Consider the following 20,601-nt stretch of genomic DNA (forward strand, 5'->3'; position numbering starts at 1 on the left):
CCCACAGATACATGCTTGAGGCCAGGCTACTGGATTCAGCAACTCCCAGTGAGGGAGACGTCGGCCAGCCATTCCAGGCCATGTGTAGTCCCACCAGGCACTTTCCCCATCGCTCTGCTCCTCCCAGGCTTGCTGTCATGTCCTGTGGCCCCCAAAGCACCCCTCGCTCACCGCCCCCTCCATCATGACATGGCAGAATGAGAGTTGACCCCCTGGAGTTGGGGGATCAGTGCCCCTTTGGCTCCATCCTCCTCTCACTCCCTCCCTGACCTCCCACCCAGGTTGCCTGACTTTGGTCAGCCTGGGCCTTGAATAAGAAAGACCCAGCCAAAGCCCAGGCTCTTCTCTGGGCTGGGGCAGGGGTTTGCTGCCTGTCCATCCTTGGGTTGCTCTGACCATTGATCAATTAGCTCTGCAGTAGCTACCTGAGTCTGCCCTAGGTCTGGACTCCCTCTGAGAAAGGCAGGACATGGGTGAGGGATTCTGAGACCCAGCCTCCCTTGGGGGCCCCCCACCTTACCTTAGGCACCTGTTGCCAGAACTCTTAACTTTCTCATGGTGCATGCAGTCAGTCTCCAGCTGATTACGGGCAAGGGAAGAAGCCTGTCTGGGTGCCAGACGCACCTCACCGCATGGAGGCCCAAGTGGCCAAGAACCACCATGCCCTCCTCCAACACCCAGAGTGCCCTGCAGCACAGCCACCCGGGGCACCAAAGCCAGGGCATCAGGGGCCAGCAGCATTGCCTGGATGCTTCCCACAGAGCACTGTTTCTGGAAAAGCTAGCAGAGAATCTGCAGAAACCTACCTGGTGGGAGAAGGGATTCTATTGCAGTCTGCCTGGGGCTGCTGAGTTCACTGAGGTGCAGTCTCTTTACTGCTGACTTCCCAGGTCTCCTTAGGGTCCCTGTGAATCTCCCAGAGGACTAGAGGAGTTGCGACAGTTCCCAAAGAGGAAGTGTTCTAGGAGATCTAGCTCTTGAGAGCAGTGTTTCAGTCTAGGAGTCATGCTGAAGGTCAGGCAGTCATGGCTTCTCACAAAGACAGGGAGGCCTGCGCCAGGCAGTCCTGTTGGCCAGTCCAGTCACTGACCAGCCTCCCTCTGTTTCCAGCCTACCCCTGGGATCGCTCCAGCCTGAAGTCCATGCCCCTGGACCTGCGGCAGTTTGAGAAGCTGGACACCTATGCCTCACAGGTAGGAGAGCCAGCCCCTCTGCCTGTGTGCCCCCTACTCCTCAAGACAGGTTGGAGTGTCCTAACCCAGGGTGGCAAAGCCTCTGCCTGACCATCGTGAGTGCATCCTGAGTCCCTTGGGTGGTGGTCCTGAGTGCCTTTCCACAGCGTGTGGACAGGGGACAGAAGGCCCAGGACACAGGCCACTTCATTCCCCCACCCTACCTACAGTCCTGATGCTCTCACCCTGGGCCATGCACCTTGACCCATCCCCTTGATAGACGCCTCTGATTAGCCCTGTCTGTCCTCCTTTACCCATTTGGGTATTGCTGTTGCCCAGCCCTGCCAGCCCCAGCCCATGCACGGAGGGAGCGAAAGGATGGGGGAGGACCACGAGTGCCAGCACCCACGTGACTCCAGCTGTCCTCACCCCGGGAGCACGTGGGCAGCTGCGCTTCCATACCTCTGGGCCTGGGGGCATCTGGGGTGGGGCTGGGTCAGGGGCAGCTACAAGAGCTGAAGCATTAAGGATATACTGGGGTCCTGGGAGTCAGGCAGGAGCCTCACCACAGAGAGTCTGATTGGAGCAGCCAAGGAGCTGGACCCATTGCTAAGGTCACAGTGAGCCGCCTAAGCTAGTAAGCCAGGAGCTCATTGTTGCCCTAGAAAAACTGCCCTGGGGTGAGCACACGGAGGGTACTCAGGAACCTTGCTTGTTGAACTGATGAGTGATGATAGGCGCTTGGATCAAGAGAGTCCAATTCGAGGCAGGGACGTCAGTAGGAGGACATCCAGCTGTCCAGGCAGGATGAGGCATCCCTGGATGAGGCAGGGACGTTGAGAACAAAGAGGAGCTGGAGGCAGAGAGGGGGGCCCCCCTCCCCAGTGTGTGTGCAGTGAAGTGAAGATGGGGAGAGGGGCTTGCCTGTCTCTGGGCCGGGTAGTGGAGGACTGGAGGGGCAGGTGCTCAGCACAGGGAGCGAGGAAGCAGGAGCATGTGTCAGGGGATGATGAGTTTGTTGGGATGCAGTGAGCTCTGGTGCCTGCGGAAATGACCACTGGGCAGCTGCATAGCCAAGCCTGGACCCGTATCCAGGCTGGAGAGAAACCCTTGGGCCAGAAACCCTACCTTGGGAGCCGTTAGATTCAGTTAAGAGCTGAAGCCCTAGAGAGGGCATCATCTTGGGAAAGGCAGTCCAGGGATTCAAAGGGCCTGGATCCACCTGAGGTCAGGCAAGATCTGGAAGGATCAGTGTTCTGGAAAGTGCAGGCATGGTCAACAGCATGGGCTGTTCACTCTGGCCAGGCGAGGCTAGCACAGGGTCCTTTCCATTCTTCAACACTGAAGTCCTTCTTACTTTTTGGTAGGGGGAAGCTCAGAGGAAGGCTGGAGGCCTCCAGTAGGCTCCAGCAAGTTGAGGGGAAATGAGGGGGTGAAGGAGGAAGGAGTGGAGAGAAGATCCCACAGGAGCCTGGCAAGGAAGGAAGGCTGGACCTGGGAAGTCCAGGGAGAGAGACTGGGAGGTGTTTTGAAGAGACATGGCAGACAGGAGAGGATGGGAAGGAAGAAGTGAGAACAGAGCGAAGCAAGGGCACTGCCTGAGGAAGGAAGAGCAGGCTCTGTTGAGGCACAGACCTGGACCGGAGGCCTACAGAGAGGCTGGCTGAGCAGGAGGGAAATCTTATTGGTAAGGAAGCTGTGCCTGGGCCTTGCGGAGGCTGAGGCCAGGTCTTCTGCGAATCAGGGAAGGAGAGGGAGAACATCCAGAGTCTGAGCAGGGGGGGTAAGTTGTCACAGCCTCCAGAAGGGATAGACAGACTGCTGGACAGGCCCGGACAGCAGTGTATGAATGGGGACCAAAGGACCAGAATCCACAGAACTGAAGCCAGGGGTTAACTCAAGAGTCAGCCAGACTATCATGTGGGCCTACAATGTGTCGGCTGTGATTCTAGACCCTGGAAGAGGGACAAAGACAAGGACCGTGGGGTTGGAGCAGCTGACCAAGGCGGGACATGGGAGAGGCCTGGAGGTCTCCCTGTGGTCAGAGGGTGGATCCTGGAGATCCCGTGTGAGCAGCGGAAACATGCCAAGACAGAACAGGTCAGGAGAATCTCAGGTGGGGACTGACCGAGGTGTGGACAACCACTGCAGAAGTAAGCCCCCAGGTGCCCCCGCTTCTCTAGAAAGAGTGATCAGGGCTGCCTCTACAGCAATGCCAACCCTGAGGGCCCCTGCTGGAAAACCTAACTTGTTCTTTTTTTCGAAATTATAGTAAATATACGTGACATAAAATCTGCCATTTGAATCATTTTTAAGTGGCATTAGTTACACTCCCAGTGTTGTACAATCATCACTATCGCCTTCTTCCAAAATCAGCCTAAATAGGAACTTTGTACCCATTCACCAATAACTCCCCATTCTCTCTCCTCCCAGCCCCTGGCAACCTCTAATTCTGCTCCTGGGTATAAAGGCCCAAAAAACAAAGACAGATCCTCAGATACTTGTTCACCAATCCTCCTAGGGGCAATATTCACAATAGCCAAAAAGTAGAAACAGTGTCAGTGGCCATCAGAGATGAATGGATAACCAATTTACTATCTCCACGAATGTATCTAGTATTTCATGTAAGTGGAATCATACACTGTGTCTTTTTGCATCTGACTTGTTTCACTTAGCATCATGTTTTCAAGGTTCATCCAAGTTGCAACATGTAGGAGAACTTCATTCCTTTTCATCAGTTCAGTTCAGTTCAGTCGCTCAGTCGTGTCCGACTCTTTGAGACCCCATGAACTGCAGCACGCCAGGCCTCCCTGTCCATCACCAACTCCCATGGATGAGTAATATTTCATTGCATGTATATACCATACTTGGTTATCCATTCATCTCTGGCCACTTACATTATTTCTACCTTCTGGCTATTGTGAATATTGCCCCTAGGAGGATTGGTGAACAAGTATCTGAGGATCTGTCTTTGTTTTTTGGGTGTATATACCTAGGAGTGGAATTGCTGTGTCACATGTTAATTCCATGTTGAAATTTTTGAGGAACTACCAAACTTTCCCATAGCAGCTGCATCACTTTACATTCCCAACCAGCAATGTACAGGGATTCTAATTTCTTCACATTTTTGCCTGTGTGTGTGTGTGTGTGTGTGTGTGTGTGTGTGTGTGTGATTGCCTACCTTTTTTTAAACTACAGTCATCCTAGTGGGTGTGAGGTAGTATCTCACTGTAGTCTTGATTTGCACTTCTCTACTGACTAATGATAGGCTTCCCTGGTGGCTCAGAGGTTAAAGCGTCTAATGATAAACATCTTTTTATATTTTTATTGGCCATCTAAATTTTTGGAGAACTGTATATTCATGTCCTTGGCCCATTTTAAAATTGGGTTTGCTTTTGTTGTTGAAATACAGGAGTTCTTCGTATATTCTGGATATTAAACCTTTATTAGATATATTATTTGCAAATATTTTCTTCCATCTGTAAGTTATCTTTTCACTGTCTTAATATTGTCCTTTGATGCACAGAAGTTTTTATTCTTATGAAGCTCAATTAATCCATTTTTTCTTTTGTATCCCATGCTTTTAGCATCATATCTAAGAATCCATTGCCAAACCCAAAGTCATGGTGATTTACCCCTGTGTTTTCTTCTAGGAGTTTTATGGTTTAAGTTCTTATATTTAGGTCACTGATTATTTTTGAGTTAATTTTTTATACCGTATGACATAAGGGGTCCAACTTCATTCTTTTGCATATGGATATCCAATGTTCAGGCCCTGATGTAGCACACCCCTCCCACTCCCCAGGTGACAGTCAAGAGTGGCCTTGAGGAGCTGGTGAGCGACCTGCTCCAGGAGGCCCACAGTGACCTGGAGATTGTCCGAGCCATCTGGATCTGGATCTGCCACCACATAGGTAGGCCCGCCTCTGGAGCTGCTGGCTCTGGGACACTGTTCCCAGAGGAGCATCTCTGGGCTTAATTCCATCACCAGTGTGTGTGCAATAAGATGGAAGGTGGAGGAGAAGGGCTCCCAGCGTTCGGTAACCAGACTAAGGAAGGTTAACTCATATGCACCCGCTGTCCATGTTTACTCCCCCGAGTCTGTGCTCTCCGTGAAGGGCCAGGGGTAGAGATCCCTGGCCCTTTGCCCACAGCCAGAGCTGAGTCCCATCACCCAACTACAGCCTTCCCTCAGTCCTGCCTTCCTGGTCGACCTGCTCCACAGAGATGAGAACCCAGAGCAGAAGGTCATCTCCAGGAAGGAGGTGGCTGGGGATGAGTCAAGGTTGTTTGAAAAGTTACTGCAGCACCAGAGGTTTCTCAAAGCATCCATGCCAGGAAGGGTGGGCACCCCTCTGCTTGTTCCTTACTGCCACACCAGTGACCTCGCCGCCACTCTCAGCCTGGTCTCCAAGTTCTGAGAGCCAGGGGCCACGCAGCTGCCCTCAGCTCTGCACAGGACCCCCTCAGCTGTCTGACCAGCTCAGGCCAAGCCCCAGGAGGTTGCTAAGGGGAAGCTGGCTGCTGCCTCCTACAGACCATGGAGAAGCCAAGTGGCAGGATGGACTTCTAGAAACTTCCCTGTGGCATAGTGACCAGCGAAGATCCCCTATCTGCTGTCACTGGGCTTTCCTTTTGTCCTCCCAGAGCGGCAGTTAGGGACACAGCTTAGAGGATGAACTCACCTAACACAGGTAGGCCATCTGGCCACAGGACCTGAAGGGCCACCTTCTGCCACGTCAACCTCAGCAGTTCAGCCTGGGCCTAATAAGGGAGCAGGATGGGAATCAGAACATCTGATATGACTTTGCATGCGGCCCCCACTCTCACACACACACAAACACACACCCTCACACACACACACCCTCACACACACACACCCTCACACACACACACCCTCACACACACACCTTCACACACACACACCCACACACACACACACCCTCACACACACACCCTCACACACACACACACACCCTCATACACACCCTCACACACACACACCCTCATACACACACCCTCACACACACTCACACACACACATACCCTCACTCACACACACACACATCCACACACACACACACACCCTCACACACCCTCACACATACCCCCCACACACACACACATCCTCACACACATACACACACCCTCACACACACACCCTCACACACACCGTCACACACACACATCCCGTGGGCACATATGGGCACACACACACCCTTTGTGCCCTCAAAGTCCACAGTGATTTCTGCCTCAAGGCCTCACACAGGTCTTAGGCTCTCTCGTTAGCCAAGTAAAGTGGCCTGTCTTCTCTTTTGGGGACTAGTGTTAACAGTAACTCAGCGTGCTCCATGTGGGTAGCGTGAGGCCTTGGCCTTGGGGCTGCAGCAAGGGTGGGGGAGCAGCCTCACTGGCTCTGCTTACAAAGCTGTGTGCTCGTGGGGACATGTGGGCAGAGCCCCCAACTGCCCAAGTGATGTGTTGGTCCCTCCCCTCCCAGCCCCTCCTCAGAGACCTAAAGAGCCAGGTGGCCCCTTCTGCCAATGCCTTGCGCTTCCTCCCACCACCGAAGGGTACATTTCCCAGATATCACCCAGCCTGGGGCCCTGTTCCCTTCAGTCCACAGCTGCCTCTCCTGGGCCCAAGGGAGGCCAGCCCACATGATGCTGGAAGCAGAGCAGAGGGCAGGGGCAGAGGGGTGGACCCCTCTCTCCTCTGTACCAGCCTGCTCATCTCCAAGGACCTGGTTCCTCACAGCCTCCTCTGCTCTCCAGAATACGACATCGAGGCTGCCCAGGAGAAGGACCGCCAGGCCTTCAAACCCACTGTCATCCTGCAGACCCAGAAGACCAACTGTGACGGCTACGCTGGGCTCTTTGAGAGAATGTGCAGGTACAAAGGGCTCCCAGGCTGACCACCCTGACCCAGCGCCTCCCCCTGCCAACTGCCCTGTGCCTTCACCCACGCACTGGGCCTGAAATGGGAGTTTGCAAACTCTACTCTGAATCCAAGTGAGTCTTGAAAAGGTCAATTTCTCCCTTTTTAACACCAGCATAATTGACTTTGTACCATCTGCAGGGCTTCGTGATACATTAACATAATGGCAGATGAATGCACAGAGATAATTTGGTTATAAAAGGCCCTTTTTCCACCTTCTTCCATCTCTGTGCAGCTGAAGGTTAGAAGAATGGCAGATGTGGGAATGCCAGGACCATGGCTGCAGGCGCCAGGAGGACTATGAAAGGCTGTCCTCGGGGCTGGCGCAGGGGCCTCTTGGGGGAACAAAGTCCCCCCACCTGAAAAAAATGTGTCCGTTGGAAAAGCTGAATCACTAGGGCAGCAGCTCGTCTCTTGGAGCTCTTGGGCTCTGTTTCCATTGCTCTGGGAGCAAGCACCTGGCCAGGATGCCTGGGGCGGGGTGGGGGGAGGAGCGGGGGGCGACGCAGAGGTGGTGAGAGCAGGCGAGTGGCTGGTAGGGAAGGCATTGCTGTTTGGAGACTCACTGCCGGTTCTGTGTGACCTGGAGACGGACTCCAGGCTGGGGGAACCCTGCTGGCCCCACAGTTTCCTGTGCCCACTGTCTAAGTTCTGCCGTGTTCCTCCAGTAACAATCAGCCAGCCCTGGGGGCCACTGCAAAGCCCTTCCCCAGGGGGGTAGACAGACTGCACCCACTGCCTGTGCTGGCCTCTGGGAATGAGTCTTCTCAGGCTCCCAAGCCTCAGCCGACCAGAACTGCAGGGGGCAATTCATCAAACCAAGAGTAGAGACGATAACTAAAGTGTCCACGGGAGGTAATGGAGTGACAGTGTTGTACCACGGCCATACGGTGTCCTGCTCCCAGGGGGACACGCCACCCACTCCGGGCCTGACCCCCAGCCCTCCAGGCTCCCAACCTCATCACCACCACCCATCACAGACACGCTGCTCCATCCCTTCTGTTCTCTCTGCTCTTCCTTCCCCTACCTCCAAGCCCACCCCTGAGACCACAGCCCCCGAGGGGACCCGAGGGTCAGCGGGCAGAGGATGCCAAGCCCTCTGCAACCCACCCCCCCACATTCCCACGCTACCCCAGACCCAGGCACCCCACATACATTCAGGGCTTCTAGGAACCCGGGTCCTCACCAGCCCCCTGCCCTGGCTCCCGGGCCCTAGGTTCTGAACAAGACTAAAAGCTCACACTATTCTCATAACGTCCTCCGAACTGCAGCCCCTCCTCCCTTCCAGGCCTCCCCTGCTTCCACTGCCCGCACTTCCGGCTAATCCTGCTCCATCTGCTCGCCTCGCCTCTCAATGCTCTTCAGGCCCCACCTCTCCCTCCCCAGATGCCATCAACAAACCTATACACCAGCTCAGGTCTTGCTTAGGCTTTTATTTAATCACTTTTCTAAATTAAAAATAAAACTTAACTATAGGTGATTTATAAAGTGCATAGAAGAAAACAGAAGAAAATTAAGCTACCCTGAATCCTACCAGTTAGAGAACACTTAACATTTTGTCCTATCGCTTTCTGGACTTTGTTCTCTCATATAGGCTTTGCCTATGCTCATTTCTTCTTATAGGTTTTACATGTCTTCGTGTCTCCCCCCACCTTCTTCTTTCCCTTTGAACATCCATCTCAGAATCCTACACACAGTAGGCCCTCAGTGACAGGAAATGACAGGACATTCCTCGCAGACTTGTATGAGTTGGACCTTCTTTTTTTAAATAAGGGAATATGAACCTAGCGTCTTTCAGAGTGTAATTATTTTCATCTTAATTTGCAAATTTGAAAACACTTGGGGTTTTAAGTCACAGAGTATATATTTCTTATCCAGTGGAAGTCTTCTTAGCATGGTATGGAAGGAGTGCCAGATTCACAGCCAGAAAGACTCTTTCAGGCCTCAGTTAGTTTCCCAGTCCTTGATCTCCAGTCCTTAACATCACAGCCAGAAAGACTCTTCCAGGCCTCAGTTAGTTTACCAGTCCTTGATCTCCAGTCCTTAACGTCCCACTCATTCGTTTTGCTCCCTTTGGAAGGCACTAAGCTTCTGGGTGCTGGTAGGGATCGGGGGCAGGAGAAGGGGACGACAGAGGATGAGATGGCCGGACGGCATCACTGACTCGATGGACGTGAGTTTGAGTGAACTCCGGGAGTTGGTGATGGACAGGGAGGCCTGGTGTGCTGAGGTTCATGGGGTCACAAAGAGTCGGACATGACTGAGCGACTGAACTGAACTGAACTGAAGCTTCTGGGAGCCTCAGTTTTCTCATCTATACACTGGGGACTCCACTGCCTACTGGTAGGAGTAAAGGAGAACTTGGGGGCTATTATTTTTAACCCTCCCTGTCCTCTCAGTATTGGAGTGTCTTTGCTCTGTAGAACTTTCCTACAGACCACATAGACTCACATAGGCTCAGAAAATTGACATTGGCCTTGAGTGGAACTGTCAACTCTTTGACCTGGTCCAGAGGCTTAACAAGGGCCATTTTCTGGCCTGAAGCTGATCATTAAAAGACCAAAGTTTTGCATTATTTAAAGTTATGTTCCCACCTGGCAGTTACCCTGTGAAATACTCTCCACATAGCCTGGGATATTTAACAATAGCTCACAGTTCTCTGAATTCCTTTAACTTTGGCTTTAAAGATCAGTAACCTCAGCCATGCGTCTTTCCTAAGTCCTCTTCTCTTTAAAATAACTGCTGAAGGTTTGGTAAATTCATTAGCAGATCCCTTAATAACCAAGGACGTGTAATCCACACTTGCTGATTTATCCCTGCTTGGTTGTCAGAGTGGCCTCTCAGCAAGAGTTGTGTCCACATAGCTGGCATTACTTCTACCAGTCCAGTCTGCCTCCTTGCAATGGCCTCATTAAAGACTGATTTAATAAAGTAATTTGGTGGGGAATTCAGATATTTTTGCAACATCATTCATTTCCTCATCGTCTTTCTCAAGTAACCAGTGTGCCTTTTTTGTTAGCGCTGTTGCTTGTAACTGCTGGTCCAATTTCTTTCTGACTTTCTCTCGTCCAGCATTCATGTCTCTCCTTTTGCCTCAGTTCCCCGACAGCCTTCACGAATTCCGCTTCATTTCTTTGCAAGGGTCATGCTTAATTCCCCAGAGTTCTGCCAGCAAGTCAGCCTCCAGTTCAATTTCTTCCCCTGTTACCACGGCTCTAACACCACCAGCTAGCAGATTTTCCAGGGACTTTTGAGAAAGCCAAGAGCTTATTACCAGTTTCAGGCTTTGATGCGGAGGAGACTGGCTGTCACCAATCAGATGTCAGTCTGTTTCCCATGCATCTTCCAGCTGTCACAGTGGTGTGCTTCTGCTCCGCATCATGTCCCAGACAATCCCAGAACATCGCTTGGTTCCAGAGGCCCCGAAGGCTGGATATACAGGATAACCTTAAATTATCTCCATCCTATATGGCCTCTGAAAGGAACATCTAAACCCCACCACCCTTTTAGATACATCGAAGGACAGTGCTCATGAAGACGAATTGCATCACTATGGCAAACCAATCTTTAATTTTACTCTGTATACCACCTGGAAGTTTATGGATTGAAACAAATCTTGCTGTACAAAAAGGCTGGCGCAATGCAGATCCTCCTGAACTGGGCATGGGGACCCACAAGTCCTGGCACTGATGCCCCCAAGCCCTCTGTGTGTCTCTAGGCACGTCAGCTTCCCTCTCTGAACTGCTGACTCCTCACTTGTCACAGAGGAGATCCTGAAGTCAACCTCCAAAAGCTCTAACAGGCCTATGGAGTGAGAATTATTTCCATGATTACAGTTACTGACCTCACTGTAAGCAGGGGAGTGGCATAAGGAAAGGAGAAGAGGACCATATAGCAGAAATATAAACACTGCCAACTTTATAACAAATCAGCTACATAAACTGTGAAACATAAGTCATGGTTATGCATGTCATGCTGCAATGTGGAAACCACAAACTGGGTTTCCCTGGTGGCTCAGTTGGTAAAGAATCTGCCTGCAATGCAGGAGACCCAGATTCAATCTCTGGGTTGGGACGATCCCCTGGAGAAGGGAAAGGCTACCCACTCCAGTATTCTGGCCTGGAGAATTCTATGGACTCTATAGTCCATGGGGTCGGAAAGAGTCGGACAGGACTGAGCAACTTTTGCTTTCACTTTCGTTTTGGAATTTTATATATATTTTTATATATATATATATATATATATATATATACACACACACTTCATTTTTATTGAAATCTAGTTGATTTGCAATGTGGTGTTAGTTTCAGGTATACAGCAAAATGATTCAGTTATACATATATATATATATATTCATTTTTACATTCTCTTCCATTATAGATTATTTTAAGATATTGAATATAATTCCCTGTGCTATACGGTAGGACCTTGTTGGTTATCTGTTTTATGTATAGTAGTGTGTATGTTTTAATCCCAAATTCCTACTTGATTTCCCCCCTCCTCCCCTTTGGGAACCATAAATTTGTTTTCTGTGACCTTCTTGAGGACCATTTTGGGAACTGCAGGCCCTAAAAAACTCTAATTCATGTGTTTGCCCAGTTAAACTGGCCGTTGGGCTTAAAGGTAATGAAACCGTGCTTCCTAATTTTACTATTAGAAATCACAGTGGTTTTCTCAAGACAGGAAAACAGAGCATGCTTCGCTACCTCTCCCACAGCTCTCGTCCTTTCCACCCTCCCTCTTTCCCATGTGGCCCCGACATCCAGGGAGAAGTGGTCAGAGCTAAGGAAGCCCACGGTGGTCAGGGGCTGATGTGTGGGGTGCACCGTCCACCCCAGGCCGCTCAGCCATCCTGCTGCCGGGGCCCGGATCGTCGCTGGTTTTTGTTTTGTTTTTTTTAATTGGAGGCTAATTACTTTACAATATTGTAGTAGTTTTTGCCATACATTCACATGAATCAGCCATGGGTGTACATGTGTTCCCCATCCTGAACTCCCCACCCCCCGCCACCTCCCCATCCCATCCCTCAGGGTCATCCCAGTGCACCAGCCCTGAGCACCCTGCTGTTTAAAGTGACAGTCACAGTCTGGATCCATCATCTCCTCAGCATTACCCCTGGCGCTGAGGTTTTCCAAACTGTCAAAAGTAAAAACCAAGACTCTGTAGCCTGAGGTTATTAGACACATCTCCTTGGCTGATATTTTGGGCTATAGGATGGCTGGTCGGGGTTCTTTAAGAGGTGGAAGTGTTTCTCATCCTCTGCCCCTTCTTCAGTGCTCTCTCAGATCTTCCCAGCAAATTCCTCCCCGTTTGGGTTTCCTGAAAGAGCGATGCTTAGTTGCTCAGTTGTGTCCAGCTCTTTGCGAGCCCGCCAGGTTCCTCTGTCCATGTGGATTCTCCAGGCAAGAATACTGGAGTGGGTTGCCATGCCCTACTCCAGGGAATCTTGCCAACCCAGGGATCAAACCCAGGTCTCCCGCATTGCAGGCGGGTTCTTTACTGTCTGAGCCACCAGGGAAGCCCAAGAGCTGTGCTTATCACTAGCATTTTTGTCATGGTTCACATATTCATTCTCTTCCTACTATGAGAACATCGAGGGTGGCCAGTGAGCTTTATTTTTAGAGCATCATAATTTATTATAGTATTTATTGCATTTCTAAATGAAATGACATGGGATATTATATCATACAGGGGATATGATCTCTTGTACAGTGTTTTGCACAGAGTGTGTACAGTCAGCAATCTTTGGAGGCCTGAGGTGGTTGTGGGTCACCTGACCAGCAACCAGCAGCTAGAATGACTAGTTCCACATTTTTGCATGAGAGTTATGGATTATTAACAATAATGCTCTACATTATGACTGCTTTGTCCAACTCATCTTGCACACTGCTGCCAGGCAATAAAATATCCTCGTATCATAGTCAAGCATGGCAGAAGCTTACCGCTGAGGGGATTTTTTCATCTTTATTCTGCCCCAGGCATTCCCCACAGCCCTCCTAGCTTCTCCTCAGCCTGTCAGTGGAGAATCAACCCCTAGAGATCGTTTAATGCCAACCTTTCGTTTTGCCCGTGATGAGCCTGGCAAGGTTACAATGGAGTGAACGGGTTCTCCTGGCTCAACCCAGGCCAGTCTCACCCCCTCCAGCCCCAAGCCCTCAGAGATCCCTTCCCAGGCACAGGGTGGGGCGTTCACACTTATTCCCCGACTTGGTGCTCAAATCTGACCTCCAGTTTGGCCCTGGGTGGGAGGATACCTCTGCCCAGGGCCACAGCTTCTCCCAGGAGGATACTTAGCTCAAGCCAGCCCTCTACCGGCATCAACACCAGCCCATCTTTATCATAGCTCCCGGAGGCCACGTGGGAACTCAGTGCCTTTCCTGCCTCCCCTGATGTCGGGTGGCTCTGAGTGGAGGACAAGCGTGCTCCTGAGGACCATAGCTCCCTTCCCCTTCCCTTGAAGCGGCCCCTTCCCCATCCTCCATGTGCCGGCCACGAATTTCTCCCTCCTCCAGTCCTAGAAATTCATGGGCACCAATGTTCTGGCCAAGAAAGGAAAATAACTCACTAAAAGTGTCATTTTCAAGTAGCACTTATGATTTTTTTTTCCAATTCGAAAAGCAACACATAATCATCATTGAAAATTTTAAAAATAGAGAGAAGCTTAAAGAAGAAAATTAAAATCACCCCAAATCCCATCACTAACGGATCCCATCACAGAACGGATGACTTCTGCGCTGTCTTCTCACTCTGCCCTCCCCCTCAGTTTCTGGTTCTCCGTGCACGCGCACACACACACACACACACACTCAGGGATTGTGCTGATGATGGGGTTTTGTAGAAGGTTGTCAATTAACAGTGAATGTGTCAGGAGCATCTCTTATCTCGCTAAATATTTTTCACCACATTCCTTCTCCTTATCCACTCTCTGAGTATGTGGAGCCCTACCTCCAATGGAAGGCCCCCCCCCATCCCATCATCTTCATCCCACCCCTCTGGCCTTGCACGCAGCCCTCCCCTCTCAGGGATTCCCTGGTGGCTCTGCAGTGCTGGAGGCTGGAGTTCAATCCCTGGGTTGGGAAGATCCCCTGGAAAAAGAAATGGCACCCCACTCCAGTATCCTTGCCTGGAAAATCCCATGGACAGAGGAGCCTGGCGGGCTACAGTCCATAGGATTGCAAAGGGTCGGACATGACTGAGCAACTGCATTTTCACTGCATTTTCACTTTCTTTCACTTTCTCCCCTCTCTAAGGGGAGGGTCTAAAAGACCTCTAAGTATTAGAGGCCTTTTTTCTCTAAGACTGCAAACTCATTCAGATCCCACCTCCTGAGAACAAATCCCCTGGGCCCGGCATCCCATTGTAGCCACATGAGGAGGGGGCTGTCCGGGTGTGGCTGCTTCTTCCCCCTGCCCCTGCTCCGGGCTTCTGGACCTACCCATGCTGGGCCTCCTGCCTCTGGGGGGCCCTTCTGCTCCTGGAGTCAGTGTTCCCTTTCACCCGCAGAATCCTGACATGGGATCTACTTTCTCTTGCTCTCTGCTCGCACCCCCAAGTGCTTCCGAAATCCTTCCCACGGGCCCAGCTGGTCTGTTCTCATGGGATTTCTTTGACAGCCTGGGGAGCCTGAATCTCCTTTTGTGAAGCGGCAGGCAGAAGGGACGGGGAGGTGGGAGGCATGGGGTGGCTGTAAAACTTCCCAACCCATAAGGAGCCTTGGCAGGGCAGGCCTGCCGCTGAGCAGAAGAGGGGAGTTCAGGCCGTGTGAGGATGTGAGTAGCGCCCTTGGCAGGGTGGAATCTGGTGATTTGCAAGCTCCACATCTTGCCCCACTCGTTCTCTCAACAAGTGTTATGTAAATGCAGATAAGTCATATTTAATCCAATATTCTGCTAATTGTTCGTTAAGCATTCGTTTTTATATGGATAATGTCCAATTTCTGTCCCCATGCCTGTCCTATGGCCATTTCACCCCATTACCCTAAGGCTCCATGACCTCTTGTTTAGAGCAACTGAGGCTGCAGATCTGCTCCTGGAGGGACCCCCACCAGGCATTTCCCTGATAGAGGCCCAGCCACACTAGGAGCGCAGCCCCAGTTCATGTGAGGGGAGGGCGGATTCGGCAGACAGCTCATGCTGAGCCCCATCTGACGGGCTGGTGCAAGCATCCTGCGTATCACCGGTTTGGGTGTTGATTACACCAAGCTTCCACAGTGAAAGGAAAGGGGTCTTGAAAAAGGAGTCCCTTGTTCTAACTCATACAAAGGCCCCAGAAAGGCTAGCACAGAGGGTCCCCTGGGTCAGAAGAGCAGCCCACTCCTTGACTGCCATGAAGGGGGTTAGGGCTGCTGAAGGGCAGGGCCAGCTGCCCTTGGCAGGATTCTCAGGGTGCTTGCTGTAGCTGTGGGGTGATGCCCACAGCTCGGGTCTGAGCCTCAGGGTCTCAGCTACACGTGCCCAGTGTGTGTATAATTTGCCCATGTTGTCTCCAGAGGTGACCAGCGCCCACCTGCCACTGTCCAGGCCAGCTTGTTGCGAGCACTGGGGGAATGCATTGTCAAAGGGGTCTTGATAAAAGCTTGGCTGACCGGTCATCACTTCCACTCCCGGAATGACAGCCATCAGGAACTCTGAAATCATGGCCAGGCCATTTAGTCAGAAAATAGCCTTAATACACCATGGTGGTCCTGGCAGTGGGCCAGTCCTCTCCAGGTCCAGGCAGGGACCCCAGCTAGCCTGCCCCAGGGGTCCTCCCACAGCTGTCTGTGGGCTGGACGTGGAGGGGAGGTGGGCTCAGCTTCCTCCTGCACCCTCATATCCAGCACCCCCCCGCCCCCGACACCTAGGTGTCACCTAGACCCAGCTCCCCAGCCATGTGTCTAGAGTCACTCTGGTTTTTCCGGCACATTGTCCTGCCCCTGGTTTCCATGTTCACCGGGTGGAACTCGCTGTTGCACCGGTGTCCTCCTACAGCTGCCAGCAGAACCCCCAGGTCAACTCAGGGGAGAGACAGTCCCAAGGGCTGTGTACAGACTGGAGGAGCCTGCAGCCAGTCTGTCTGTGCCGGAGGTGGCGGGGGACCAGCCAGCCCATGTCGCCTCCAGCCCCCACCTCTGCAGATAAAAGCCCTCAGGCTGTGTGTGTGTGACTGTGTGAAAGGCAGGAAATAGGAGAGGTATGGAGGGACTGACAGCAGACAGGCCTGAGGCAGGGCCACAGACAGACAGACTTGCGGGGGCGGAGGGACCCCCGGCAGGAGCCGCTTCTCAGAGCCTGTGTCCCGCCCCAGGATTGCTGGAGTGCAGTGCGTGACCGTGCCTGGCTACTCCAAAGGCTTTGGCTACCAGCTGGGGCAGAGCTTCTCTGGGGAGTTTGACCACGCCTGGAATGCCGTGTTCCTGGAGGGGAGATGGCACCTGGTGGACAGCACCTGGGGCAGTGGCCTGGTGGATTCCTCTACGTCCAAATTCACCTTCCTGTGAGTACCTCAGCTCTGCGGGGGTCTGGTCAATGGAGACAGGGGAGGCAGGAGCCTGAAGGAGGCGGCAGCGGAGAAGGCCAGTGGAAGGGGAAGGAGAGCTGGGGGCCTCTGTGTGCTGCGGACCCTCACCCCCTTCCTCTGGCTTCAGGGGTGAGCTAGCTCCAGGCTGGTGACAGGAGCCCAGACCTTTCTGTCACCTCACCCTTCACTGTCTCAGTTCCCCCTCTGGCTCCCCAGCACTCCTTTTCCACCCAAGGGCTAAAAGCACAGAGTCTGCCCACAGGGCAAGTGCCAAGAAAGGCAGGGTTGAGAACCTCCTTTGTCTGGAGGTTCCCATCAGGCTTTTAAAAAGGCCTAGTCGCTCAGTCGTGTCCGACTTTTTGCCACCCCACGGACTGTAGCCCACCAGGCTCCTCTGTCCATAGAATTCTCCAGGCAAGAATACTGGAGTAGGTTGCCATTTCCTTCTCCAGGGGATCTTCCCAACCCAGGGATCGAACCAGGGTCTCCTACATTGCAGGCAGATTCTTTACCTTCTGAGCCACCAGAGACTCATAGTCGGGCCTTTGGCCATTGACTATGTTATTATTTGAGATGCCAGGATTCTCTCCTACTGCTTCTCCCAGGTACCAGGGCTTCTCCTCCTCCTCTCCAGTGTAAATGCAGCCATATCCCACCTCTGAGGGAGGGGGTCTGGCTTGTGGGAAGGGGTGTCAGGGTGCCCAGCATCCCTGTGGGCATTGCAGGGCAGGGTGGCTGGGGGGCAGGTCTGGAGCACGTCTGTCCTCCAAGGCTCTGGCCTTAGCCTTATCAGCAGCTCAAATGCCTTTTCATCCAGAAAAATGAGAGTACCGCCCCACTTGTGCAGTTTAAATCCTGACAGCCCTGCATGCGTGGCAGACACCGTGGGTACACACAGCCCATACTGGGAGGAGGTGTCAGTCACACCCTCCTTTGCTCCGTCAGCTCTGAGTGCTGCCTGCCTTGGGCTGAGTGAAGGCTCTCCCATCTCGGAGGAGTCCCCCCTTCTCCTGATCCTCATCACTGACCTCTAGAGAGCTGCGTCTAGCCAGCCCCGGGGACTATATCAGGGCCTCCCCCCTGCACAGCTGCCCACAACAGGTCACAGAGAGCATGGAGCTGGCTCCCCAGTCTCCCTGCCTGCCCTCCCTTCACGCCGCTGGCACCTGTCCCTGGGTCCTGGCTTTGGTCCCTTCAGATCCCTTGGTTTTTGAGAGCAGGGGAACCCATTCTCTGCCTGGACTCGCACTGCCAGGCAGTGGCCGTCTCTTAAAAGGGGGTCTCAGATCCTGCTTTGTCTCCTATCTCTGGAAGCAGCTGCTGAGGGGGCATCTGCCACACCCACATCAGGGTTGGAGATGGTGCCTCTTCCCGTTGGGTTGTGGGTAGGACCCCCCATGTGTTACCTTCAAGAAGGCCCCAAAGACCCTCTGTGGGCCCTGCCTGCCCCTCTGCATGGCCAGGGCCTGTGCCTCCAGCATGGCTTCTGACCAGCTGTCCCTCCTCCAGCTACAACGAATTCTACTTCCTCACCCACCCTGCACTGTTCATCGAGGACCATTTCCCAGACAACAAGAACTGGCAACTGCTCAAACCCCCTCAATCCCTGAGGCAGTTTGAGAACAACATGTATCACAAGAGTGAGTTCTACAACAAGGGGATGCTGAGCGCCCAGCCGCAGACTTCCATCATCAAAACAGGTAACTGGGTTCATGGGCTGCCCTGCCAGTGCCCAGCTCAGTGGAAGCGGTATGTGGGGGCTGTTCAGGGGCGACTGAGGCTGCCTAGGCCATCAGGCCATCAGGGCAAGACGCAGCCGCAGGTCACATTTGCAAGGACAGAAGCCCATCCCACCAGCATAAACCAAGACAGGGGCATGCAGCTCCGGAGGGCTGAGCTTTCGGCCAGGCATGCTGGGGAGACAGGGCTAGTGGCCCCGTGCTGGGGGAGCCTCTCTCAGCTCACACAGCGGGGAAAGGACTGCTTCAGCCTGGCTTCCAACGCCTTCCAGCTCAGGTGCGCAACAGAAGCTCCTAAACTCCTGGTGTGTGCATGCTAAGTTGTTTCGGTCATGTCTGACTCTGAGACCCTGTGGACTGTAGCCCTCCAGGCTTCTCTGTCCATGGGGCTCTCCAGGCAAGAATATTGGAGTGGTTACCGTGCCCTCCTACAGGGGATCTTCCCGACCCAGGGATGAAACCTGCGTCTCCTCCATTGCAGGCAGGTTCTTTACTACTAATGCCATTTGGGAGGCCCCAAACCCCTCCCAACAGGCCCCACAGGCCTCCCAACAGCCCCAGATGAGCTCTGGCCTTCTCGCCTGAGCACACAGGCAGCCCTTGGTGGGAGTGTGGGGCTGCACTGACCCCGCTGGGCTGAGCCCTAACTGTGGTGCTGCCCCCCCTTGGGACCCGGCGCCCAAATGCCTCCCAGTCCACATCCAGCTGCCCGTGGCCCCTGTGGAGAGATGGGGAGCGAATGCCAGCCCAGGCCAGCCTTGTGGACAGCTAGGGGTCCTGTACATCCAGCCCAGGAGAAGTTGCCTGGAAAAGGCTGGCTCTGCCTGCAGGCAGGAAGGAGGCAGATGAACAGGCATCCAGGTGGTGAGGGGAGCCCTCAGAGGCCGGGCTGCATCCCTGGAGCCCAGCCTTCATCTGGGGCACCTGAGCTCACATGTGGGAGACCTGCTGGGTCCTCCCTGAAACATGTTCGTCCCTGTCTCCCGTGATGCCTGCTCTCCGCCAGTTCCCAACACTCTGCTGCTCAGCAGCCCCCTTCCTGATAAAGCCCCCAGCACTCTCTCCTGGGAGACCCCCACTGCTCCCCCACTAGGTCTTTAGGCCACTGGCATGCAGAACCCGGCCCAGCTTGGCCAACGCATGCCCACACTCAGGTGACGGGGCACCCATGTTAGTCCTAGCCGATTCTTCCCTTCAACCTCACAACGGTCTCCATAACCAGGCTGCCGAGCTCTGGGATAATTTTTAAGACGATGAATGCCTCCTGCTGCTAAAATAACAGCGTGAGGCTGCTGTCTCAGAGTGTGCCTGTGCCCCCTGGATGCCTGTCAGACAGGGGCTGCTCCAGCCAGCAGGGGCCACAGGGAGGACTGCGCCGGGTCACACATACGTCAAAACAGTGCCACCAAGGAGCTTGCCTCTTTAAGAGACAGAGAAATGTAAACACTGGGTTTCTGAATATACAGTAAACCTAAAATTTGATTGCATATTCATGAAGCATATTTAAAGAATAGCTCTTTGCCGGAGCTAGTTTTGTTAAGAGTGGAGATGTAAAGAAAGCAGAGAGGGAAACAGGTAGGCTAAATGAGGGTGACGGAGGGGTGAGGGGAGGAGGTCACAGGCTCTAACAGAGTCCCAGGGGTCTCTGATCCTTTATTTCCAGCCTTCCCAGCCATTCAGCTCACCTTCACCAGGAACCCCCTGAGGTGGGCATCCCAGCCAGGCCCAAGACAAGGCAAGAAAGGAGACAGGCGGGCCCTTCCCTGTGGCACCCACACCCAGCAGGGAGGATCCACATTACCCATCACTGATACATTACTATACTGCTAAGTTCCCTGGAGGAGAGGGAGGGCCAGGAGGGCAGCTTCCAGGTCACTCAGCCGCCTGCCCTACCCCAGGGCATCAGAAAAGACTTCTTTGTGGTCAGAATATTGCCTTGAGGTCTTAGCCAGGTTTGGGGGACACTGAGCATATGTGAGGGCCCTGGAACATGAAGGGGTATCCCCCTGGAGCAGGTACAGGAATACCATGTGGGCCTGAGGATGGGCTGACTTGGGCAAGGCAGAGGGGACAAGCCTCTCCTCTGGCCTCCAGTTTGATTGTGACACATGGAAGGGAGCCCCAGGGTGACTGGGTAGATATTTTCAGGAGCCCTTGAGCTACCATGTGGAGATGCCAGGAGCCCTCCATGCATCAAAGGTGAATTGCACGGGGACCTCTAGGGCGCGACTTGGAGCAGGACAGGGTCCATAGGG

General features: G+C 53.1%; 1 protein-coding gene across 1 annotated transcript in view; it reads left to right on the top strand.

Moving 5' to 3' along the window:
- The window catches only part of KY (kyphoscoliosis peptidase), a 48,671-nt gene that overhangs the window by 22,863 nt on the left and 5,207 nt on the right, over positions 1 to 20,601 (top strand). Inside the window, exons 6-10 of the mRNA XM_055569621.1 lie at positions 1,111 to 1,193; positions 4,978 to 5,086; positions 6,947 to 7,064; positions 16,395 to 16,583; positions 18,117 to 18,307. Of these exons, the coding sequence (XP_055425596.1) occupies positions 1,111 to 1,193; positions 4,978 to 5,086; positions 6,947 to 7,064; positions 16,395 to 16,583; positions 18,117 to 18,307 (690 nt within the window). The remainder of the gene's footprint in view (positions 1 to 1,110; positions 1,194 to 4,977; positions 5,087 to 6,946; positions 7,065 to 16,394; positions 16,584 to 18,116; positions 18,308 to 20,601) is intronic.

Source organism: Bubalus kerabau, chromosome 2 (genome assembly GCF_029407905.1).
Source record: "Bubalus kerabau isolate K-KA32 ecotype Philippines breed swamp buffalo chromosome 2, PCC_UOA_SB_1v2, whole genome shotgun sequence".
Lineage (NCBI taxonomy): Eukaryota > Metazoa > Chordata > Mammalia > Artiodactyla > Bovidae > Bubalus > Bubalus kerabau.